The 16,512-nt window shown below is 38.8% G+C and overlaps 3 protein-coding genes across 3 annotated transcripts; 1 reads left to right on the forward strand and 2 right to left on the reverse strand.

The window, feature by feature from the left end:
- Window positions 1-384: 384 nt before the first annotated feature.
- LOC134648024 (katanin p80 WD40 repeat-containing subunit B1) lies at window positions 385-11,436 on the reverse strand. Its single transcript, XM_063502455.1, has 16 exons — window positions 11,181-11,436; window positions 10,973-11,103; window positions 10,562-10,895; window positions 10,105-10,303; window positions 9,519-9,669; window positions 8,852-9,026; window positions 7,517-7,648; window positions 7,317-7,373; window positions 6,614-6,781; window positions 4,773-4,919; window positions 3,593-3,695; window positions 3,390-3,510; window positions 2,418-2,555; window positions 1,255-1,367; window positions 1,094-1,168; window positions 385-686 (listed from the first exon to the last, which is right to left on the reverse strand). Exons 1-16 carry the CDS (start codon window positions 11,209-11,211, stop codon window positions 431-433), a joined length of 2,331 nt encoding a protein of 776 aa, XP_063358525.1. The 5' UTR covers window positions 11,212-11,436; the 3' UTR covers window positions 385-430.
- A 406-nt stretch (window positions 11,437-11,842) lies between these two features.
- Window positions 11,843-12,746, forward strand: LOC134648482 (UPF0598 protein CG30010). Its single transcript, XM_063503002.1, has 2 exons — window positions 11,843-12,017; window positions 12,096-12,746. Exons 1-2 carry the CDS (start codon window positions 11,862-11,864, stop codon window positions 12,606-12,608), a joined length of 669 nt encoding a protein of 222 aa, XP_063359072.1. The 5' UTR covers window positions 11,843-11,861; the 3' UTR covers window positions 12,609-12,746.
- Window positions 12,747-13,130: 384 nt separating this feature from the next.
- LOC134648481 (AKT-interacting protein) lies at window positions 13,131-14,624 on the reverse strand. Its single transcript, XM_063503001.1, has 5 exons — window positions 14,449-14,624; window positions 14,277-14,341; window positions 14,089-14,189; window positions 13,812-13,999; window positions 13,131-13,567 (listed from the first exon to the last, which is right to left on the reverse strand). Exons 1-5 carry the CDS (start codon window positions 14,532-14,534, stop codon window positions 13,315-13,317), a joined length of 693 nt encoding a protein of 230 aa, XP_063359071.1. The 5' UTR covers window positions 14,535-14,624; the 3' UTR covers window positions 13,131-13,314.
- Between the last annotated feature and the right edge of the window lie 1,888 nt (window positions 14,625-16,512).

Below are 16,512 nucleotides of genomic sequence, written 5' to 3' on the forward strand. Positions count from 1 at the left end.
AACATATTTAGGTATATTTGCCAGTCAGGAAACCAAAAAGGTAGTATCGTAAAAAAATGTTTAGTCAGTCACATATACATTTTTCGAAAACATTCACAAAATATCGCATATTAATACTTAATTAAAAGGCCACTTAAAATGCATCGCATGTAGACATAAGAAGTATAGTAAAGTTACTTTCCAAGTTTAAAGCCATTACAGACGGGCGTACCGGACCTCGACCTTGGTGCGGTCAAAATATCTTTTTCGCTCTCACTTATAACTGCGTCCTTAACGGACGTACCGCGGACCACCTTGCACACAATCGAACGTGCGCCAAGGTTCGGCCCGGTGCGGCCGTTTGTGTACACTATTATGTTCAACCGTATACGTGTACAGCTCTCGTCTATGGTATGTAATTTGTAATATAACCTGGACGCGATTGCGACGGTCAGTCGAGCCCCTGCTGCATGAGCGTGTGTAGGTCGCGGAAGGCGGCGCCGAGCCGGCCCTGCAGCGTCTGCCGCTTGAGCAGGAAGGCGCGCACGTCGAGCAGCAGGCGGTGGATCTGCGCGCACTTGGCGTAGCGCTCCTCGCGCGGGATGTCCACGCCCAGCGTGCGCACCGGCGCCGACACGTTGGCGCGCACCACGGACGAGAAGTTGCGCACGATCAGCCGGAGGGCGTTGCAGCCGCATTGCATGTACCTGACACGGTGGAACAATCTTAACAACCTGCGCTAGTTTGTTTCTTATAGAATGAAACGCCGCATTACTACCTTTTCTATACAATCGTTAAAAATCGTCAACTAGAAATGACAACGCTTAGGTGTAGTGTATTAGGTCATAGAGAAAAAAATACATAGAGTGCTCACTCCATACATCAGTTTTAGAACCAAAAAGACTATAATTAGCATCTAGCATCGAGAAGCGGAACTATCAGTACTGCTACATCTATTGTCAAGTAGCAGTACTGATAGTTCCGCTACTCGATGCTAGATGTAGACACTGAAATTAATAGTCTGAACTGATGTATGGAGTGAGCACTCTTGTCTTACTATATTTCTATATGGTTAGGTATAATTATTTTGATGGCGATATTCAAGTATACTTACGATTCATATTTGCTCTGCAATAATTCGTATATTTTAGGAAGCATTAAAAGGCAAATGTCTAAATTCCAGAGTGACCTGAAACAATACAACAAATTAAAATGAAACGGTTCTAACTCGAATAGTTATGCAAAAGTGTATGACATTTTCAAAGAACAACTTACGGTTTATGCGCCATGACGTTCAAAATGTCTAAAATTACTGATGTATCCTCCAGAGCGATTACTGATTCTAAGGCAATTTTTAAATTTTTATTAACTCGAACTGAATGGAATATCTGAAATAGAAAACAGAACACAAGTAATTTAACTTGAATATGTGGATAAAGATAAATATATAAGGTACGTCTTAAATGTCATAATACTCATAATCTGACGAACTCTCCTCCAATTATTAACGTCGGAAATATTCAGTCATAACATAATGTCACATCGACAGGAGATTGTATACGAGAGGCTCCGTTTACATTTCTCTTCTTGTTGTCTCTTGTATATACTAGAATTGAAGCCCAGGACTGTCTCATTTCAAACAGACAGAGAGAATCATACTGTCTGTCTTACGCTAGTAGTAGCTTACTGACTGACAAGTTGTGTTTGCCAGACTATAACTTAGAATACAATTTAGAGTACAAATCAAATTATTGTATGAAATATTTTGATTTGTGTTTTTGTCATTGGAGGGCTAGGTCATTTTTTCGTTAATTATGATATATGATATATGAATAATATTAGAGTCCGCAGTAGACCCCTGATCGTGTTGTATCCTAGATAGGATAGAGCATGGTATAATAATATACTCCGCCTGGTACTCTCTTCCGACCACGTGACTGACACAAGCCTACGTCATCATGCGACAGCGCTATACAGGGTGCTTCCTGTAACAGGAGCAATAAATTAAACTGTAGGCTGTACTCCTCAAACTGACCAACATTTGTTCAGCAACTTTTGAAAATAACTCATGTTTTGATTTTTATTACACTTTAAAGTTTATTCTAAGACGAAATGTATTCCAAATTTTGTTATGTTTAAAGAGTGACAAGCTACGTCAAATACACTAATGTCAGCGTACATTGAAGGCAATATTTATTTTGTATGAAAAAGAGGAAGTCTAAAGGATTCACAATTTTTAAAAGTTGCTGAACAAATGTTGGTCAGTTTGAGGAGTACAGCCTTTAGTTTAATTTATTGCCCCTGTTACAGGAAGCACCCTGTATAATAATGTGCAATAGCGCTATATAAAGTGGCAATGTTATTGTGACGTAAGCTTGTGTCACTCTGGGAAGAGAAGACCATGTTTTATTAGACTATGGGATAGAGTTGTTTGGTACCTGCAGCGCCCGCTGCCTGGCGCTGAGCACGGCCATCATGGAGTCGTGTCCGCGCATCATGACGCCGAGCACCTCCTGCTCGCTGGGCTCGGGCCCGCCGCGCACGCCGCGCCGCGCGCCGCCCACCGCTAGCGCCCTCTACACAAACAAATACGATGTACCAAGTGCACCAAATACCGTTCACTAGGCCAATAGGCTACATGACAAAAAAAAATATGGTATCAATCGATCGGGTTTGTTTTTAGGATCAAATGTCTATATGGGACCCATTGCATTAAAGCAACACAAAAGTCAGAAATTGTAGTCAAAGTCCGACAGTCGCACTTCACTCGCGAAACGCCCTATACAAAACGGCCGGAGGCCGTGACGTCATCGCCCATCTTGTAGTATGGACAAAACAAGAAAATTGCGTTTTTGTCGGTGAAATATTGCGTTTATGTATATAGTTGCTATACAATATTTTTTTGGATGAAATGTAAGGAATCGAATGGTACCCTTACTTTTATCGTTTTTGGGAGTTAAAAAAAAAACTTAAATTTGGAATCTTTCAGGTTCTGTAATTTTGTAATTTTTCAATATTTTATTTTAATATCCACATTATTGTGATAAATTGCTCGTTTGCTATCTATTTTACTAGATTTTGTTATAAAATTCAACATGTGTCATCATCCCTATTCACTAAATTAACTTTTGCCCGTGACTTTGTCGGCGTGGAATCATAATGTTGATTGATTAAAACTACCCTATCTCCTTCCTCGGGCCCCAAAGTAGCTTTAGCAGTTTAAGCGTGAAGAGGTAACAAACATACAGAGTTATATACTATTGCAGTACGCTGGTAGCCTTTGGGTACAGGTTTTTTTTTAAATGTATGAATGCAATTTTTCTTGTTTTTAATTTCATACTTTCCCATACTGACCGATCTAAATGGGCCACCCTGTATAGTATGGATAATGAAGTAAAGTTTTTACGTACTGGTAAAAATTCGTCGAGATCCAACCCGACGGGCCTGTCTGTGGCGCAGGGCACGAACTCTGGCTCATCCGTATCTGTAGAGACGACCACGGTCTCCCTCACTATATTATCTACTCGTCGCCTAAAAATAAACAAAGTTAAATAAATAAATGCTTGAAGATCATGACGTATTAGGTATCATTGCTTGTTAGAACAGACAGTACCTTGTTGTTTCTGAAGACGTCCTGGTAAATGAAAGAGACCGTGGTCCTAGTGACGGTGGAACTAATGACATTTCACTGTTGCTGGATCTTAATAGGTTCCCAGCTGGTGAAAAAGAAAAACAAGTCATTCTTCATGCACCTACTGTTATAATTAGATCACCTACTTAATATAAGATATACAGTTTGTGGGTCTCCATGTTTAGATGCTTCCGTATTATTATTATTTTTCTATACAAAAACAGTAGCGGAACTGGAAATTCCCAGATCTTTCCATACCAAGTAAGCTAGTTATCTGTAATGAACGCGAGATAGTCACAATCTCATCTCAATGTGTTACTACTTGACGCTATGGAATATTAAAGTAAACTCTATGACTTTATTGCGATTGCGACACATTATATACAAACACACACGCACACACACACATATCTCATAAACAAAGAACTAGCTTTGGAAAAACCACACAATTTTGAAAGCAAGAAAACCCCTTTAGCTAGTTTACTCTAATATCCTTATTACTAGATGTGCCTGGCAGCTGTTTATCAGTGGATGTCAATATAGCTGTTGCTCGAATTTAAACTGTTATGAGTCATACTAACACTAAGCTAATTACGCGGTTAAACTCACCTATTTTAAGTCACTCGCGCGACATGTACTGCCTTAAAATATGTAAGTTAAAGGCTTGGCCAGACACAGAGCGCGACGCAGCGCCGCGTGATGCCGACGCGATGACTGTTCAAACAGGGCGCGCGCGGACCGCGCTCTCAACACGCCCTCATCGCGCGTGCGAACGCGGCGCGGCCGCGCGGGAACGCGGCGCGGCCGCGCGGGAACGCGGCGCGGCCGCGCGCCACCGCTCGCTGCCTAACGTCCGATCCGACTGATGTGACCCAGCGCTGCGCGGACGCAAGGGGCCGCGCGGCGCGGGGCGCGACAGAAGCGGGGCGTGATACCGGCGGGACGCAGTCTGTTTGACGTCGGTAACCTGTTAGCATGTGCCGCGGTCGCGCGGCGCGGACGCGGCGCTGCGTCGCGCTCTGTGTCTGGCCAAGCCTTTAACCGTATAATTAGCTTAGGCATAGCGGACATAGCGGTTGCTTTAATTATTCTCGAAATTGTTTTTTTCTCGTGTTATCTCTCAGATGATGTCCAGTCCACTCCAGACAATAATTACACTTACACATGTCAGTAGTTTTAGATTCTTTACATGAGTTATGTCGGTTAAGCGAGTTGGCTGCGTGAGGCTGGGGCATGACATAGTCCCGGGAGGCAGGCTTTGGCGGAGCTGTGAATGTGTTATCCTCTTTAGCGTTGCTCTCCACCGGCCCTGGGTTAAATGAGCGCATGAAAAATACAATTATAATGTCAAAATTGGCCATAATTGAGTCTTGTTACTGTATTGTTAATCATTACTGTTGTTATGTTGTTGAAGATTACCTATATCTTTGTACGTCTTTTATTATTAATGAATGATCAAAACATTAATATAATTTAGATTTGTAGTTATAGCTGGTCAAGCATATCTTAAATTTTCAGTAAAAAAAGGCGCGAAATTCAAATTTTCTATGGGACGATATCTTTTCGCGCCTACATTTTTCAAATTTGCCGCCTTTTTCTACTGACAAGATCTGCTTGACCAAGTATAAGTAAGTATAATTATTTTTGTCAAGATTTTAAGGTCAAATTCGAATTTTGGTAAATTCACTAGCAATTATGTTTATTAAGGTAATATGTAAATAGATCAAGAGATCATCATAGAAGATCAAGATATTCAAGATCAAGTAATCTAATAATAACTTGAACGTGATGACCTAATGACGTGTGCTATGCTTACCGTAACCGTAACCTTAGTAAGACGTAAAGTATTGACTTAGTGAAGCAAATTAGTATTTACATAGTTAGTACATCACTCACTTACGCCATGACGGCAGTCGAGGTAGGTTTGAAATCCACAAGTAATCGGTACAGCGTCACAGCAGTGATTCGTCTGATATCAGGTCGCCTAATGACGAGTTATGTAGCCAGCTAACATTATTTAGCAAAGCTGCAGATATTTTACTCGAAAAATGCTCTGCTTTGACGGTAGTGGATTAGGGTACGCGCAAGCAGTCGTTGCAATGACACGGCGGTTGCGACAGACGGAGCATCGAAAGGACGCGACATCAGGCCTTATAAAGATGTATTGAGACCAGCAATACCGGCATGGCCAAGGAAAGGAACCCGTATTTGGGTTAATAAACTTTTTCTTGTCACACGTTGCTATGGTTACGGTCTCCTGAGTCACTCTTAAAATTCTAGGTTTTTCGTATTTAAATGAACCAAACTTGCATTTTATGGTAGTTATAAGACCTTTCCATAATGGGACATCTACTGAGCATGTTAGTAGAACATGGTACAGCAGTTCTTCTAACAATCTATGCTACTATTGTCTTCTCGCTGATGGGACAGAATAACAACAAGAAATAGTTGATTGACCCGTTTAACAAATTTGCAGTTATCTGACTTGAAAAGGACACTGTTTTGACGGTAGTAGAGGCGGGTACCCGGCGTGGTGCCGCTGCGGTAACGCCAGAGATCATCGGGTCTCGTAATGGTGTGCTCAGATACTAGCTTTATTAATTGATTGAAATTAATCAGGCAGGGGAATTCGCCCGTGCAGTATCAGCAGATTGAGAAAGATAGTGATATGAGTCATATGACCCCGGTCTTCACTTAGGTTAATGTGGGTCCTATTCGGGGTCCCGTTGTTTCCCCATAAAGTTTTAAGTCATAATGTATTGTTTTTCATATTATCATTAGTCATAAAACTGAAACCGTTAACATTTCAGGATTTTCGTTAGGTTATCCTATAGATAGGTTAGGTTAGGTTTGTTTTATGGCAAACCTGAAAAGTGACGCGTTTCTGAACCAAATGAATTATGAGTAACGAAAATTCGGGCAAACAACACATTATGGCTTAAAACTATTTGGGAAACAATAGAGACCCGGTCCTATTCCTATAGCACAGCAGCGACATCTTACTTGAGAAGGGGTCCGCCTTGCCGGTAGTGGAGGTGGGTATGCGCGAGTAGTCGGCGCGGTGCCGCTGCGGCGGCGACGGCTGCGGCGCGGGCCGCGGCGGCTCGTCGAGCAGCAGGTCGCGCAGCGACGTGCTGAGCCCCGCGCCCGGCTTGCCCATGCACTCCTCGGCTGCAGTTTATACTGAACTTAGGGCCAGTTGCACCAACCACATTTGACAGACTGATCAACGTCAGCCAGCGCTTTACTATGAAACTATCCATACATAAAAATTTAGCGAACTCTTTAACGACACGAACAGTTTGGTGTAACCGACCCTTAGTCTGACAAGCCCGTTTTGTCAGTAGATTTCGATTGAACTGTAAAAAACAGCTCCGGAGCTGAACCACCTGTTTATTGGAGCCAAGTGTCAATGTCCAAGTTTAAGTGGCAAGGAGCGCTCGCGCGTGTTTTAGGATAAAATATCTGCTTAGCGTAAAGTTTCAATGATAAGTGTAAGTTTTCGATTTACGTAACAAGGTGGATGACTATTCTATATGCATGTTTATGAAATGGTATGAGTCTTTAAGCTGATTTTATGATGATTAATGATGATGATAACTGTTTTTTTAAAGGCTAATTGATGTTTGTACTTAATCATTTAAATTTTAGAATCACATTAAGTCTTAGTTTATTATTTTTTTGTATTTAATGAGTTGCTTCTTACCTGGCAATGAGTAGTCTTCAGAGGATAAACTAGTTGCTGGTGGCGGTGTGCGATTCACTAAATAATGAATTCATTAATTAGTATCATAACAGGCTTGAGTCTGGTTCGACCGTGAATCAACATGTACATCAACATTTATGTTAAAAGCTAAAGAATGTATTTCGAACAGAAAGCAGGTGAGAGTATACTCAATTACTCACATGCCCTGGAAGGCCGAAAGATTTCTGTGTAGTCATGGATGTTGGATATGACCGCGCCGTCCTCGTCCGCTTCGGTGCCTGACATGGACTCCTCCGCGGTCTTCTCATCCAGGGGGGTTGACTTATGGATCACTTCAAATGTGAAAGCGGGAGTCGGAATGAGATAAGTAGATAACCCACATGAAAGCTTGTATAAATAAGGCTTTTCTTAGTTTGGGCGTGGTTGATCTGGGTAAGATTTTCCACAAAATATTTAGGCTTACGCCCCTCACTACCACCACACGTCCAAGCGCACTTCGCCGACGAATGTTTCTGAATATAAAATATTTTCAATAATTGATGACAATGAATTCAATTGTCATAAACTAGTTGACAAAAAAAAATACTTGTACTTTTTGACAAAATGCCATTAGATCGCGACTTTCTAAAGCAGAGACACTATCCAAATAGATTCTTGTACCCGCCTGTTGCTATCACTATTTGCCAATCAATCAGGTTTGTTTTTAGGGTCAAATGTCTCTATGGGACCCATTGCATTAAAGCAATACAAAAGTCAGAAATGATAGTCAAAGTTCGACTGTCGTACTTCACTCGCGAAACGCCCCGAACAAATTGATATGTGAACGTGACGTCAAGGTCACTGAGAGCGCATCTTGAAGTATGAACAAAACAAGAAAATTGCGTTTTTGTCGGTGAAATATTGCGATTATGTGTATAGTTGCTAGTTGCTATACAATCTTTTTTCGGGTAAAATGTGAGGAATCGAATGGTATCCTTACTTATTTCGTTTTTGGAAGTTAAGAAAAAACTTAAATTTTGAAACTTTCAGGTGCTGTATTTTTGTATTATTTCCACATATTTTTTTTATTTCCATAATATGGTGATTAATTGCTCATTTGCTATCTATTTGACTAGATTTTGTTATAAAATTCAACATGTGTCTTCATCTCTATAGAGATACCAACAATGTACGAAAATCTATCTGGAAAGCGTCTCTTCTTTAACATACCAACTACAATGCGTAACTTACACGACTTCTAAGTTCATTAATGAAATGAAATGAAAAATCTTTATTTTCAGGCAACTATTGACCCATACATAAATACCTTAAAACAAGCATACAGCATATGGCTGCGATGCATTACGATGAGTGGACTATACGAACTAAAAATTGATAGGTCAACGTGAATTTAACTATGGACCACCTTTTCTCAATAATTAACAGGCCTTGGCTTTGGTTCTAGGTATGCTTCCACTTATCAACCTTTTTAATAAATATTGGAACTCTGGAGTTAAATAATTTGACTGTGTTAGTACTACTTTTATATTATGTACCTTCTTTAGATGGTTTTTCCTTTGAGAAACTTTTCCTGACAGACTGTCCTTTTTGGAAGGGCGACAAATCTCGCACCACAGGTGGTGTCACTGGTGGCGGCCCTCCAAATGGATGGACCTTATTGAGATCAACCACTGACAAACACACATATGTTGAATGGAATGACCCAGCAATCTGTAATTACAAAATATACATTACATAGTACATACATTTGTTCTACGGGTATACATACTAAATATAATATTTTCTTGTTCTAATTGATTGATAGATCTGCTGTTGACTCTCCTTCATGCATATTTTTTGAGACTGAAATAGTGTCATAGAAAAGTAGGAAAATGTATTTTACAAATGGTAATTGTATTTAAAAAATGATTTTACATATTACAGAAATAAAATTATTTTATAAATTCTCCTAAATAATTCTCAAGCGCAGTTGCCATCGGGTTGTACATATAGTATGCAATTCACTCAGTAAGAGTCATTGTAGAGGAGCCCAGATTGACTCGCACATTTTATAGACAATATAGCATTTCAATATAGGGATCATGTAGATATATTAATTAGACATTAGGTCCATAACTTACAGCTTTAATTAGATTGAGCAAGTCTTTAAGAATAACCAATGACCTACATACTCATATTACAAAAAGCTATTATAGTACTTACAAGTTGTGTATGGGCAACTGTGATGTCATGAGTTTGGCCCCAGTGGCCATGTACAGTGTCAAATACTCGAGCAGGCTCCCACCCAATTACATGCAGACCATCATTACCACAACCCAGAAGAGTTGTGCCATCGTCACTGAACACCATAGACCTAAAACAGGAATTGGAGACCATGTATAGAACAAAATAAATCTGGTAAAGATAAGATTTCTCTTAACTATGTATGGAAATTAGAAAGAATTAAATGCCAAAGCATGAATGCAGATCAAATCAAATGTGGCTTTGGCTTCCATACTTTAACAATAATCAACTTTATAAATGTTTTCAAATAATTTTTCACTTTTCAACACTATGTCAATGATGTGAAGGTTCAAATTTGACAACTCCTTGTATTATTATTATTATATGTGAATGCACAGACAGCTTAAAGCTGACATGATCACATCAATGTGTCCACTTATGTTTTGTCCTCTTTGAAAGTGCCATGGCTGCCATGGTGTGTGGAAAGTGCTTTGGAATTCCAACACTATACAGTGAAGTGTATTCATATATTTTAGTAAAGATGTTTAGTATATGGCCAGATTACCTAATAGAAGTGTTCTCCTTTTCAAACTTAGATACCAATTGAAATTTCTCCATGTCCCAGAAGTTGACAGTCCTGTCCATACCGCAGCTAGCCAGGAGGAACTCGTGGGGGTGGAACTTTACACAAGTGACAGCCGCTGTATGCTCTCTAAACTCCTGCAGAACCTTGCCCACTCTTACATCCCATACTTTGACAATACCTGACATAAATAAACAAAACATTAGTCATAGACTGGACCACCACATGTCCGTGTAATCTGTAATGTTAGTTAAAAATAATCAGGCTTAATAACAATTTGATTCTGTTTTCAATGTTGTGCTATAAGTATGTACTAAGTGTACACCACAACACAAGTGACGCAAATGAACCAATTTGATGGAGATCTGGTTTATAATTAATTAATCTGTAGCTGAAAATACCTTATCTGCAAACTACACTTTATAAAAACAAGAGTTACCATCTTCACATGCTGAGGCAATCCATTGGCCATCTGGGCTAAACTGCAAACTGTTTACAGCAAGTCTGTGACTGGAATATGTCACAATACAGCCTCTTTTCCTTGTGTCCCACAGTTTAATATTATTGTCACAAGAGCCTGTAGTTAAATAATCCCCGTATGGATGGAAATCCATACACTTGATAGCTCCTTTATGTCCAGTAAATGTTCTGAGTAGTTTTGCTGCCTCCAAGTCCCATATTTTCAGAGCTCCAGTCTGCGAGCCAGCACAGACTAAATCTTCAGAGTGGCCAAAACACACACATTCTACTGGGGTTGTGTGCCCACTCAAACTCTAAAATTTTTAATTGGATTAATACTATTTTCCAATTATAAATACAAGAGCAACTACAATCGGTATTGTTCACTCACCATCAAACAGCTTTGCCTACCAATGGCCCATAGATTAACTTTTTTGTCATCGCCTCCAGTGGCTAGGACTTGATTGGATTTGTGCCCCATGGCCAAACAGTTGACATTCGCCTTGTGGGCGACGAATTCCTCTGTAACATAGTATCAGGCTTAAGTTTTATGTTGTTTATATATTATGATAACGTATTGATTTGAAATGAATACATACGTAGTTTCCATGATCTTCTCATTGAATCCATGATTAGTTGTAGTTTTCAAAGTTCCATTCCATTTACGGAGAAGTTAACCTTGCGAATTGTGCGAAGGAAAGCCAAAATGTATTAAATAGGGATGACGAAATTAGTTATTTGTCAAACTATTGATGCATTAAGAGAAAAACACTTGAAATCTTGGTTGGGGTATTTACTAAACAGTTGTTTTTATTTAGAATCAGACAAAATGAAAATGGATTGGATGGATGGATTATGACATTAGCAAGTACCACAGATACGCACATTTAGTTTTGACGTATTAAAATACAATGAAAATACAGATGTTTAAGTACTCTACAAACGCCTATATAAGCCGTAGCACACTACCGCACCGCGACCTTGGTGCGGTCCAAGAAAAGTCTGCAACGAAATTGAAAGCACACGCAGTGCAAGTTTTATTTTTAAAATCAAAATTTCATAGTAGTTTGACGTTTAAAATGGGTGCGGCGCACCGTGACCTTGGTGCGGTAGTGTGTTAGGGCTTTAAAGCCCTCACCACCCCCACAACAAGTTTATCACCTTTCATTGCACTGGCAGCCCCAAAATGACGTTTCCTATCAAAGTTCAAAACATAGCAGTCTGGACACTAACATTGGACTCCTACGAATATTTTTTTTTTTTTAATATATTTCTTAATCATGAAGGCACTTTCGCCGTTGTTACAGGTGCCTCGTTACTGGGGTAGTTTGCGGAATCAGACAGTAGCTCAAAAGTGTATGCTGCATTATGTGCAAGGTCAAGAACCAGAGCCTAAAATCAGAGAATACTTTTACTACATAGATCATCAAGGGATGGTGCGTATCTATATTTGGAAGATTTATCTTATGTTATATTACAGTTATCATAAATTCATATGTAATATTTTGTTACAGTTGTTTTTGGATGATTCTAAAATGAAAAACTTTACATCATGCTTTAAAGAGAAAAAATTTTTAGACTTTTTTTTTAAGAGGATTCGCCTGAACAAAACTGGGAGATACACTGAAGATTTTCCTTTTATATCCTTATGTGGTAGAGAAAGAAATTATATAAGATGTGATGACGTTCCGATTGTCTACACACATATTATAACTAAAGATAAGAAAGACTTCGTTACATTTGGATATGCAGGTGAACTACTAATCACACCATTCATACCTCAAAAAATCTACATGTTACCCCTGACTGGCAGAGTGTATCATCCTGCTGATGACAAGTATGGAGGAATTGGCTTGGTGCGATCCAAACTTTCTATAGAACTAAGTAAACATTTTGAGTTTCACGGCGGTGATGGACACCCACCAACTCACTTTACATGGAAAAATGAGAAATATGAACTAGATCAAAATTGGTTCCAAGAAAAAGTAGATGAACATGGAATAAAAATAAAGACTGATCCTGATTAGCTAGCTAAATATAATTATTGTTATTGATATTAGAATTACTTGTACAAAATGTTAACTAGTTCTTGTGAACTTAAGAATCATAACAAACATTATTAAATACTGTAAATACTAACAGCTCCTGTGCTAATAAACTTCGTCAACCACACAAATGGTCTTTAGTGATGTTTTTTTATTAGGGTTCCGTACCCAAAGGGTAAAAACGGGACCCTATTACTAAGACTCCGCTGTCCGTCCGTCCGTCTGTCTGTCACCAGGCTGTATCTCACGAACCGTGATAGCTAGGCAGTTGAAATTTTCACAGATGATGGATTTCTGTTGCCGCTATAACAACAAATACTAAAAACAGAATAAAATAAAGAATTAAGTGGGGCTCCCATACAACAAACGTGCGGCGGGGTCAGGACTTGGATGGGTGACCGTTTTTTTGCTTGTTTTGCTCTATTTTTTGTTGATGGTGCGGAACCCTCCGTGCGCGAGTCCGACTCGCACTTGGCCGGATTTTTTAGTTTTGGGTCGCTGCTGTGTCCTTGTTACTGAATAAACTTTTATAATACTTGTAACACTTTAGTTTTAATTATTACCTCTGGAGAAATATTATTATTTGATATCAATTAGTGGTTATTAATATGTAATTGCTTCTTTATCACAGGTGTTCAATATGGCTGTATAATAATCTGCATTAATACTAATGATAATAAAGAATAGTTTATGCGGTTTCCTCCTTGGAGAACGGCTGGTAAGATCCTGGTTGCACCCATGACATGCCCTGATTCATGCCTTCATCAGGTGTGGATGGTTTCAGCATTTGATGTCTTGCTGAGTCGTGGATTTTTGAGTCATAGGGTTTAAATGTTATGTAGTGCTTGTCTTCAGTTGGTGGTTCATCATAAACATGGTCAATGCTGGCAACTACACACTCTTTAACTTTTTCTGTGAAAATCTTTCTGTTTGTTTTATACCTAAAAAGGTTATTTATTTATTACTGTTATACCTAGTCCATGTGCTTAATTACCTATGTTGCAGTGGTGGCGCATCCATAAAACCAGATTCCCTGTTTTTGGACGCCTTGCCTGGATGGCTTGCCTGTTTTTGGACATTTGAGCAGAGTTGTAAAGGATATGTAAGCCAAATTATGCTTGCCTATGGATATGTTTGATGCGCCGCCACTGCTATGTTGTAAAACTTTTTATAAGATTAACTTACGCTACTGAAGCCTCTACATTAGTGGGTGTTTTCATGTTCAAATTATGAAATATTAAGTGTAGATATTTCAAGATGTGCCATATATGGTTCCTTTTTCTGTCCCACTGAGGGAACACTTGGCTCAGATTAAGAATGCCTGTGTTGGCATCAACGGCAGGATGGTATAAATGTGAAGTAAATGCTAAAACCTGAAAATAATTAGCAATTGATTATAGTAATGAATTAACCATTATGAAGATAATTGTATATAGGTATCTTTATTATTAAATGTACTTACAGGAACTTCTTCGTTGGGAAATTTATCAGGTAATGTAAGGGTGAACCTAAACACTCCACCTTCATAAAACCCCGCTCTCACAAAGACTACACCAAACCACTCTGAAACCACATGAAAGACATGAATTACAAAAATCACACTTAATGCTATAAGAATATTACATAAGTATATGGATAAGTAAAACTTACGAAATGAGTTTTCATATGACGGTATAACATAAATCCCTTCCAAATTTTCAGTTTGAAGCATACGACTAAAAAGTTAAGAACATAATTAAATTAATTAGAGACTGTTAACACTTAACATTGTCAAGCATTTCTCAAGTACTAATGTCAGCGAATATATCGTAGCTTTACTTACTATTCTGCCATAATTATGTATTCCTGATGGAACATGGAGTATAGTTCTCTAATTTCTTTAACGTTACTATTTGTTTCTTCGCTCATTTTGAATGCTATGATTTACCAACAGCTTTGATCATTAATCATTACAGTATACGCCTCCAAAACATAAACAATAACACAAAGTAATGAATTCTAAAATCAAAACTTAAACGTAGAGCAGCTGAGTGTATAGGTGGGTGACAGTTTAGTTTTGTTTGACACTGTTCCACAGATAAGAGCAGGGGGGGGACACTAGAAATGTAGTTAACGTCAGTAAAGATGCAGGCGATTTCTATATTTTGCCCCCGACAACATACTATTGCGTAAAGTTGACTTCCGATTACACAAACTACGTCACCAGATGTCACTATAAAATTCATATAATTTTAGTGGCATTAATATTAAAATAAAAATAAGTACGAATTAATATTTTTAATTATTATAATTTTCAATTAATTTTGCTAAAAAATAAGAATTTTGTTAAAATGTGATTTAATTATGCTGGCAACACTTGCATAACCGCCAAGACCATAGAGGTACAATCATATACAGGGCGCTTCCTGTAACAGGAGCAATAAATTAAACCAAAGGCTGTAGTCCTCAAATAGTGATGGGTAGGACATCAATTTAAAATGAGTTTGTATGAGTACCTCATTTTCTAAAATGAGGTGTTACAATGTCTTACTTCAGATGAGGTGAGGTACTAGCATATTTTCAGCGTCAACTATTCCATTCATTCCAACAGCGACAATTTTTTTAAGATGTATGAAAGCTTGCAGCGCTTACGCTTGTTGTCTTTCGTGTGTAATTGTTAACGTATTTTCGGTGGTGACGCGAAGCGATATTGAAGTACGTCGCGTGTCGGTCTCACTCCCTATTTGGGTATTTCTAATTCATTTTTTCATTTTGAAAGGATTTTTGAGGGGTTCATGTCACAGAGAGGCGGTTAGTGGATCTTTTGTCGTTGCAATAAGGTTTGTAGTTCGGCAGTTGACAGTGTGAATCATTACTCGTTTCTCTATTTGAGACATTTGAGTTTTGAGTGTCGGCGAGCAGGCGAAAACCTAGCGCCTCGCGCGATCCAGGGACTCTGTTGCGAGTTGTGAGGAGTGTATGAGTTATGAGGGTCACGAGACTTGCGAGTGAATATGAACGGATAAGAGTTTTTTGAAATTTGAAGTGTGTGAATGATTTGTGTGGCAAGAGGTGTTTGTGATGCGCGCGAGTAAATGAGTAAAATAAATAGAGGAGTGAAGTAAGACATTTTTGCGGTACGAAGTACTGCGACAAATTAACAAAATGAGTGGTACAAATGAGGTGCCTCACGAGTGAGCGACTCAACACTATCCTCAAACAGACCAACATTTGTTCAGCAACTTTTAAAAATTATGAATCCTTTAGACTTTCTCTTTTTCATACAAAATAAATATTGCCTTCAATGTACGCTGACATCAGTGTGATCAGTGTGTTTGACGTTGCTTGTCACGCTTTAAACATAACAAAATTTGCAATACATTGCGTCTTAGAATAAACTTAAAAGTGTAATAATAATCAAAACATGAGTTATTTTCAAAAGTTGCTGAACAAATGTTGGTCAGTTTGAGGAGTACAGCCTACGAGTTTAATTTATTGCTCCTGTTACAGGAAGCACCCTGTATAGATGAAATGTGCGAGGAGCCAGTTGACCGAACAAGATGCACTTATGGAACTTTTAGTATGAGTAGCAGAGAAAGCGCTTTTGAAATAACCCGACCAAATTACGTAGGTTATGTTTGGTAGGTTGTCAGGAACGTCAAAACGTGTTTTTAATTTGGTCGCATTACGTATGTTCTGTCCCTCACGGGCGCACGCGTATAGCTCATCTAAGTATATAATACTAGGTATATGGCCAAGACATGCAATTTTTTAGCTGTCACTGGAAGAGCGTAAATTAAAAATATTTTAGTGATGGTTGAGCCATTTTCTTCGTTATGGTTTGGTTATGGTGCTGGAGGAAATTAGATTATAGCCCGAATAAAAACACATGCCTGCCCTGCCCTGC

This window comes from Cydia amplana, chromosome 5 (assembly GCF_948474715.1).
Source record: "Cydia amplana chromosome 5, ilCydAmpl1.1, whole genome shotgun sequence".
NCBI classification, from domain to species: Eukaryota; Metazoa; Arthropoda; class Insecta; order Lepidoptera; family Tortricidae; genus Cydia; species Cydia amplana.

Bases quoted from the DNA above. Each gene is read 5' to 3' on its own strand.
- LOC134648481 (XM_063503001.1), bottom strand. From the start codon at position 14,534: ATGAGCGAAGAAACAAATAGTAACGTTAAAGAAATTAGAGAACTATAC. The intron at 14,342-14,448 runs GTAAGTAAAGCT...TTAACTTTTTAG, and splicing joins TACATAATTATGGCAGAATA to TCGTATGCTTCAAACTGAAA. The intron at 14,190-14,276 runs GTAAGTTTTACT...ATGTGGTTTCAG, and splicing joins GTCATATGAAAACTCATTTC to AGTGGTTTGGTGTAGTCTTT.
- LOC134648024 (XM_063502455.1), bottom strand. From the start codon at position 11,211: ATGGATTCAATGAGAAGATCATGGAAACTAC. The intron at 9,027-9,518 runs GTAAGTACTATA...TTGTAATTACAG, and splicing joins CAGTTGCCCATACACAACTT to ATTGCTGGGTCATTCCATTC. The intron at 2,556-3,389 runs GTACGTAAAAAC...TTGTTTGTGTAG, and splicing joins ATCTCGACGAATTTTTACCA to AGGGCGCTAGCGGTGGGCGG.
- LOC134648482 (XM_063503002.1), top strand. From the start codon at position 11,862: ATGAAGGCACTTTCGCCGTTGTTACAGGTGCCTCGTTACTGGGGTAGT. The intron at 12,018-12,095 runs GTGCGTATCTAT...ATTTTGTTACAG, and splicing joins ACATAGATCATCAAGGGATG to TTGTTTTTGGATGATTCTAA.